At 38.0% G+C, this 8,719-nt stretch overlaps 1 protein-coding gene across 1 annotated transcript; it reads left to right on the top strand.

Moving 5' to 3' along the window:
• The first annotated feature begins 552 nt into the window (after positions 1–552).
• On the top strand, positions 553–5,677 carry LOC148652285 (uncharacterized). The gene is made up of 4 exons (XM_088597525.1): positions 553–3,075; positions 3,686–4,117; positions 4,419–4,485; positions 5,465–5,677. The coding sequence occupies exons 1-4, from the start codon at positions 670–672 to the stop codon at positions 5,554–5,556; spliced, it is 2,997 nt and encodes a 998-aa protein (XP_088453651.1). The 5' UTR covers positions 553–669; the 3' UTR covers positions 5,557–5,677.
• Positions 5,678–8,719: the final 3,042 nt, after the last annotated feature.

The raw sequence follows: 8,719 nt of genomic DNA, 5'->3' as shown, positions 1-8,719 counted from the left end.
AACTGTTCCAGCCCTGAGTCCAGTACTCCTCAAGCTGCCATTGATATGGAATCCCGGAGCACTGAGCAGCTCATGTGCACCAAAATGGACCAGTTAGAATCTTCACCTGTTATTGGTCGAACAGTCAGAAGTAAAAAACTGCAGTCTTCTATGACAAAGTCTCCAAAAGGATTTTTTCCAACAGTTCCAAGTGGGTTTGATAACAGTTTCCAGCCAGAAGACACTATGGATAAGCCCTGCTCATCACGTTCCCTAGGAGAAGCTGTTGGTGTGACACCTTGTTCTAATAAGAGAAAAGATTGCTTAGCTTCTGAGACCCCTGAGAAGCCTGGAGATTATCTGGTTCAAAGAGTCCAGGGTCTAGAAGGAGTACAGCATTGTAAGGCTTCAGGGAAGACAGTAAAGAAGACTAAGAAGAGCTCCTCAAGCCCAGACTGTATGAAAACACAACTTCTGGAGTCCTCGTCGCATGATGTGAAGGTTGATGAGCTGATGAGTGATATTAGAATCGCTAGTGAGCACAACAAAAAGGCAACACCCAGAGCTCAGTCTTCTGAAGTTTCTCTTGTTTCTTCTGAAATAGTACATGGAGTCACAGATAATCTGCTAAAGAAAATTCAGCTAAACTGTTCCAGCCCTGAGTCCAGTACTCCTCAAGCTGCCATTGATATGGAAACCCGGAGCACTGAGCAGCTCATGTGCACCAAAATGGACCAGTTAGAACCTTCACCTGTTATTGGTCGAACAGTCAGAAGTAAAAAACTGCAGTCTCCTATGACAAAGTCTCCAAAAGGCTTTTCTCCAACAGTTCCAAGTGGGTTTGAAAACAGTTTCCAGCCAGAAGACACTATGGATAAGCCCTGCTCATCACGTTCCCTAGGAGAAGCTGTTGGTGTGACACCTTGTTCTAATAAGAAAAAAGATTGCTTAGCTTCTGAGACCCCAGAGAAGCCTGGAGATTATCTGGTTCAAAGAGTCCAGGGTCTAGAAGGAGTACAGCAGTGTAAGGCATCAGGGAAGACAGTTAAGAAGACTAAGAAGAGCTCCTCAAGCCCAGACTGTATGAAAACACAACCTCTGGAGTCCTCTTCGCATGATGTGAAGGTTGATGAGCTGATGAGTGATATTAGAATCGGTAGTGAGCACAACAAAGAGGCAACACCCATAGCACAGTCTTCTGAAGTTTCCCTTGTTTCTTCTGAAATAGTACATGGAGTCACAGATAATCTGCTAAAGAAAATTCAGCTTAACTGTTCCTGCCCTGAGTCCAGTGCTGAAGATTTGAAAAGACCTCTGCAAACCCTGAGTGAAATGGTTATAAGTATTACTGAATCTGTGATCATGCAGTTATCAGCTGTTCCAGGAATTACTATAGGCACACCTGACCATGACAGATGCATCTTTATTCAGCCTTTGGATGCAGACCAAATGATTGAAAAAGTGTACAATGACTTGCTGCAAGAAAGTGGCTCCCTTATTGCATTATACGATGCAATAATGTCCAAAAATCAGGAAGTGTCCAAAGCCATTATTGTATCTTTGGTTAAAGAGCTCTCAAAGCTCTACTTTTCAACAGCTGAGTCTTCAGCCTTAGGTCCTTCTCCTTCCTTCATTACAAACGAAGCCACTAATGATGTGAACAGCAGTGAAAATGACACCTTTAACCTTGGTTGCCAAGAAAAGGGAATGTCACCTCCAGAGCCCGCTTCTGATATTCAACCACTTTCTGATATTCCCCTACCATATTCAGATATTTTGAAAAAAATTGTAACTAAACTGCTCTTAAGAATTCATCCTATTTCTCCAAAGAGGGAGAAGAAACAAGAACAGATTATGGATAGTTTATCTTGTTGGGAGCTCAGTGAATTTGCTGTGGGCATTATTGACAATGTGCTGAAGAAACTATTTACAGCCCCAGATACCTCAGAATGTAATCCAACAATGGGAAGCAATATCCAATGTGAGCTGGTTTCTGTCAAACAAGTGGCCAGCTGTATTTACAGAGAACTGCTGCAGAGTGCTGGTTCCAAAGACAACTTACAACAAGCAGTAGCAGCCAAGAGTGAGGCCCTGGCCCAAAAGATAGTTGATTCTCTTGTGAGAGAAATTATGAAGTTCCAACATTCAGATATCGAGTCTTCAGATGCTCCTCAAGCTGCCATTGATATGGAAACCCTGAGCACTGAGCAGCTCATGTGCACCAAAATGGACCAGTTAGAACCTTCACCTGTTATGTGTCAAACAGATGCAGTGAAAAATATCATGGCAAAACTGCTTTTGAAAATTCGCCCTGGATTCCCCAACCCAGAAAATTATTCTGGGGAACTGGAAGAGCTGTCCGAGTCTCAGGTCAGGGACCTGGCACTGAAACTCACCAAAGATGCGCTGAAGGAATTGACAAAGGTTTCCACTCTAACCATCAGTGAACCAAAGGCTGAAGAACATCTTCCATTACAGCAAGCCATCAAGAAAACCGTTAGCTCTGTTTACAGCAAACTGATGGAATCCATTGGCAGCAAGAAAGTATTACAAGTAGGAATTGCCTCACAGAATCCAGAAATGATCAAGGAAATGGCCTGTTGTGTGGCTAAAGAAACTATTGCAAATTATGGTTTACGAAGCGGGTGTTCAATTCCATCTTCACAATCTCTCATTTCTCAGAAAACCAGTAAGTCCACACAGGACAAAATTGTGGACACAAACGTAACTACAGTCAGAAGTAAAAAACTACAGTCTTCTATGAAAAAGTCTCCAAAGGGCTTTTCTCCAACAGTTCCAAGTGGGTTTGAAAACAGTTTCCAGCCAGAAGACACTATGGATAAGCCCTGCTCATCACGTTCCATAGGAGAAGCTGTTGGTGTGACACCTTGTTCTAATAAGAAAAAAGGTTGTTCTGCTTCTGAGACCCCAGAGAAGCCTGGAGATTATTTGGCTCAAGGAGTCCAGGATGTAGAAGGAGTACAGCAGTGTAAGGCTTCAGGGAAGACAGTTAAGAAAACTATGAAGAGCTCCTCGAGGCCAGACTGTGTGAAAACACGACTTCTGGAGTCGTCTTCGCATGATGTGGTTGATGAGGTATGACCAACAGTTCCAAACCTGTAAAAATGTCTCTTATCAAAGTAGGATGGACCTGTTCTGTACCTAATTAACAGACATTTGTGTAGAAAGTACTGGAAAATGGAACTCTTATTTTGTAAATATGATGATAGTTTTGTTGTGCATTTTCCTTTACAATAAAACTACAAATCCAGATTTGTTTTCCCTAATACTGTATAACATCTCAGAAATATCCCTATTGTCAGTTCATAGCATACGTACTAAACTCACCTGTCTGTGGATGTCAGCTTTATCACTCAATTAGTACAAGAGCAATCAGGTGAGTTAATGCTACTATGGAGAGACTTGCTCACAGTATTGTCTACATTTCCAAACTGATATCTGCATCATAAAAAAAAATTGAGATGCATTATTTTCTATACATGCAATTTTAAACATTCACATTGATTTCTTATTTTATATTTCATTGTCTGCCTTTATTCTAGTGTTAACGTCAGTGCTAAAAACATATACACACCCCATAATCCTTATCTTCTTTTCCGTAAGAGAAGTGTTACTTGTTTTGATTTACTTTGAAAAATGAAACAACAATCACTGAACTGTAACTTTTTGTTTTTTTTTGTGACAGGAGTTGCCCGGACACTCATCTTGGTATGTGTACAATCCCAGCCTTAATAAGGACAAAAATCTCAGTCCAGCCCAAAGCAAGAGTGGTCTGCGCATTGACATAGCAAAACATTACATGACCCCAGTGCAACTGACCAAAACATCTGAGAGCAAAGGGCTTCTCTCGCACAGCAACATCCCCTTTGCAGTTAATACGCCGGATGAAGATGTGAATGTGAGCCAGAAAGTCAAGAAACATCCTTTGAAAAAGTTTGGCTCCATGCTAAAGCATAAGATCATGGGTAATAGGTCAAAAGACGTCAGAATTCAGAATGAAACAAATCCATCTTTGGAAAACTTAAGAGCCCAGGGAACATCCAGTGGACGCGGGAGCTGTGAAAGCTTTGGACCATTTAAAGTGCCTGATGAGTACACCGAGCCTCAAAAACACAAGGTATGGATTAGATACCCAAACTTAAATTATTAATTAATTTGGGCATTATTGTATTTTTAATATTAACACTACAGAAATTATTTGAATAGAATGCTCATTTGTACATCAAATAACATTCTAGAAGACATTCCTATTAATTGCAATAAACAAGAATAGCAACTGCTATGGTGGCCAATGCTGAATGTTCTGTGTGAATAATGACTACAAATTTATCAAGATCAATACAGTACGTAACAGTTCAAGTATAATACCTGTGGAAGAAATATTCCTAAATTGTTTTCTTTGTGTGCTCATACTGTAGTTCTTCAAAAAAGAAGTTTTTAGTTTGGACAGATTCAGTAGGAACAAGCCTCAGAACACTCCAGATGGTGAGTATTTAGTTTGTGACTGTGATTTTATTTTGTGTAGCACATTAGTGACAAGTGTGGTTCAGAATTAGACATTGGATGGAATTTATGTAGAATGGGGGAATTCATCTAAATTTAGAATCCTTTAAAAAACAAACTGATTTTTATACAAATTGGCCTTAAACTTCTGCAAACGTCACTTTTTATTGACACTGCTACCTCCATAGGAATGGTGAGGCAGAACTCCAAACTCCACTCTGATCAAGTGGTTAACTGTGCACCTCTACTCTTCCCTGATCTCTCTTCTTCTAAATAGTCCATTGTCCAGTGCATCAATCTTTGGCAGTCCTCTTCAACGGTACTCTATTTTCTCCATTTTCAGTGCCCTCCCTCATTCCCTTCTACAGTATCTCTCGGTTTAGTAAATATGACTAAATGTGACTTATATGACAAGATATAAGCTAATACATCTTCTTTTACAAGTAAAGTTATGAAAACCACTTTAGAACTAAACAACAGGATCGCTCATATGAAAATAAGACCCTAGCAGTAGTCAATATGGTTTTAGAAAAGGTCATTCTTCCTTTACCAACTTGTTAAAATTCTTCAAACAAGTCACAGCACTAAACACACAGAACGTACAAAATGATATGATTAGATTTTAAAGATGCTTTTGGTAATGTTCTTCTTAAATTAAAGGCAATAGGCATTTAGGGAAATTCATGTATTGAACTGGTTAAGGGACAGGTAATAGTACAGATCAGGGGTGAATAGTCCAATAGAAGATGACAGGAATAATAGTTATGAATGTGATTGAAATGACTGAAAAACAGTTGTCTAATAGCCAAATTATCACACACCTTTAATCAAATAGCTTCTTATTGAATAAACCTGACGTTAAGATGCCTCTGGGTAGAACTGTATCCAAAGTCTATCTGACCTGCTGCCATGGAATAAAGAAACTGGAACAGTGACATGTCAAACCACTCTGTGTTTCCAGGGATCCCTGGAATTCCAAACTCCAGGAAGATGCCAAAAAAACCATCTTTGCTGTCGAAGATGTCGACTGCTTTATCCAGAGCCTTTCTGTAATAATCCATCTGCCACCATCAAACATGTTTAACATGGAGGGGAAACTCCTTGCAATGCAAAATCAAAAAAGGAGTTTTAATGATGGGAACTACTGTTTCTGAAATAAAAATAATTGCATTCATGTTTTTGTATAAAGTTGTGTTATTCAAATAGGTGAGCACACTACCACATCCATGACCAGACACTTTTCAACTAAATCACAAAATGGTATGTTAGTTTTAATGTTGTCTGTAAATATCTTATTGGTGTACTACACCATTAAAAAAATAAGACATTCTTAGCCTTCATTATTCTATTCATAGTTATAGCAAGACCTGATTTACTGTAAGCATTCAAAATCCTCAAAGCTACTGACCTAGTGCACTTCATAAGATTGAGTAGTGAAACACGAACTAGGAAAACTATTTGGATTTTTAAAAAAATATAAGAGGTTTAAATAATCTACCAAACAGGGAAATGCATATTTTTATTCAAAGGGTTTGGGGCCTGGAACAAACATCCCAACTATGATGTGGACGCCGATATCCTGACGTCCTCAAAGAAAGGGTTATAACCTCATAGTTATTGTTTCATTTCAAATCCAATGTGCTGGAAAAGAGCCAAAACAGCAAAAAGTGTGTCACTGTCCAAATACTTATGAACTACACTGTATATTGGTTTTCTTTCTCACCGTACATCAGTTAAATATATAGTGTTTAAATGTCTTGGGTAATGTGTTGTGTCTATAAATGTATTATGTGTTATGTCTTTACCAGCCTGCAAAGCAAATTTCCCATCTGTGATTAAGTAAGAGACAGAAATCAAATTGGTTTCCGTAATGAACAAGTGCATTACTGGGACAAGTAATAGGTTTATTCCATGCTGAAAAGAGAAGAAAGAAAACAACATTTCGACCCTGAAGCCTTCTTTAGGTGTGACTTCAGGTGTGAGCAGGTAGCACCTGAAGAAGGCTCCACGGCCAAAATGTTGTTTTCTTTCTTCTCTTTTCAGCATGGAATAAACCTATTACTTGTTCCTTTGCAGCCTACGCATGCTGACGCAGTTTCCCACCTGAACTACTTCCAGTACATTACTGTATGCACAAAAATCTTTCTTTAGAAAATAAAATCATGTTTATTTAACGGTTTATGTATATAGTGCCTTTTTCCCTCCAGTGAATGAGAAAAGAAAAAGATGATCACTTTATGTGGAATGTCTCCTCCGTGAATTTTTGTTTTTCAGTGAAATTAAATGTTCATTTTTGTACCTAAGAGCAAGGCTCCCTGAAATGGCATTAACTTCCATTTTAACAGTAACATTAGCAAATGACAGGACAGCTACTTTCATAGACTTTTTCTGAACAATACAATAATACATCATAATAGCCAAATGAAACATGCTTAATTGAACTAATTATTTCTAGTTTAATTCAATTTCAATATTTCATTCATTTTTAGTTCAATTTAGTTTATTTTAGTTGATTTAAAGAGATCTCTAAAAATGCCTGAGCTGTATCACACAACAGGAGTGAACCTGGCTGAGTGGGGAAGATCCAACCTTTCCAGCGCAGGTTTTGCCAGCAGGTGGCAGTAAGTCACAAGACATGAAAACAATGTTTAACTACAGCAAAACACATTAACAATAGTAATGACAGAAAGATTTAAAACTATTGCTTAGATTCTCTGAGACCCATGATGTGATTTGACTTCATTTGGCTGGTGTCTTAATTTCAAAGTAACAATTTTACATTTCAAAATGAAAAACTAATTGAATACAGATGCAGCCATTCAAAGTTCGCGGTACAAACCCCATACCGCACGCAACTATGCACAAGCCCCCGCGCCGTACCGCGGTACGTGATTGGCTGGCCAAAATGATGACAGGGGCACTCGTGTGCATTGGTCGGTAGTGAAAAGATTTAATCATTAAATCTCTTTACTGTGCACGTTTCAATCCGCTTAGTATTGAATATTTATATGGAATTTTACAACTAAAGGGAAATTTTAGTAGCTGAGCATAAAAAGAATAGGAGCATAACGCATCTGAATGTCATAAACAATATTAATTTAGTAACATAAACATATTATGTAAACTGTATATTGCTGGTATTGGTAGTTTAAAGAAAAAATACACACCAGTATTCCATTTCTCCCTAAACATTTTAAGCATCAAAGTCTTACATGTGGTTATTTCGGAAATGTTTTTACGTCCTCCTTCTGACCATATTGCTGTGTGTTTATGTACTTTGTGAAAATGGATTGTTTTAACCTTTTCTGAGAATACGCTCGTTTCGGAGTAAACAAAAGCATACTTTTAGAATTTGATTAATAGGGAATATAATATGAAATCGGATAGCTAGCTAAAGAAATTAATAATAATATAACTATATTCATGTACTGTTGCACAAACAGTAGTATAAGACTTTCTATTGATATGTGTATGGCTGTTTCAGTACGTGATACGTGTCTGTTTCTGTTGCGTGATGGCTGAAATGACTGGCTTATAAGCCTGAGGGTGAGTGTTCAAATCCAGCCGTTGCTGTGAATTTTCTTTTAACAAATAAACATTTATGAAAAACTAAAATATCAAATATTATGGGCACTATATTGTCTCTGTCTCTATCTCTGTCTGTCTTTCTGTGCTGGCTGTGCCAAATTTCAATCCACAGTCTGAGTCTCTGTGTCTACATTGTTTGTTAACAAACTGGTTTCACAAGCCTTTTTCAACTTATTCATTTTCAAGGTAGAATAGGGCAAGTCTTCCAATGAAAGACAGTCCACTTTCCCCCCACGGACAGACTGACACATGTTTTCTTAGAAAAATAGATCACAACGTGAACCTCTGTCAGTCTTCTGTGTAAAAAAAATTCGTCTTGAACAACGTGGGTGCTGTTTTTAATAAGCTGCTGAGTAAAGAATAGGAATTTTCCTGCTGTCAGCAGTATTGTGTATATAGCTTTATGTACAGGCTGTGAAAAGTTTCACAAGTAGAGGTCTTTAAAATTACGTGGGTTTGTTTCTACACCCTGCAGTACCACTGTGTACATACTGTACAGTATGAACATGTTGTGATATTTAGAAATATAAAAAATTTCAATATAATGACAATAATATTTGCTATTTTAGTTTTCCAAAGAAATGTTTATTTGTTAAAAGAAAATTCATGTTGACAGCTGGGATCATAC

This window comes from Lepisosteus platostomus, chromosome 11, assembly GCF_059453375.1.
Source record: "Lepisosteus platostomus isolate fLepPlt1 chromosome 11, fLepPlt1.hap1, whole genome shotgun sequence".
NCBI lineage: Eukaryota > Metazoa > Chordata > Actinopteri > Semionotiformes > Lepisosteidae > Lepisosteus > Lepisosteus platostomus.
This window is presented reverse-complemented; position numbering and strand designations above follow the sequence as displayed.

Coding starts and splice junctions, on each gene's coding strand:
- LOC148652285 (XM_088597525.1), top strand. CDS start 670: ATGGAAACCCGGAGCACTGAGCAGCTCATGTGCACCAAAATGGACCAG. Junction 3,076..3,685: donor CGCATGATGTGGTTGATGAG/GTATGACCAACA, acceptor TTTTTGTGACAG/GAGTTGCCCGGACACTCATC. Junction 4,118..4,418: donor CCGAGCCTCAAAAACACAAG/GTATGGATTAGA, acceptor CTCATACTGTAG/TTCTTCAAAAAAGAAGTTTT.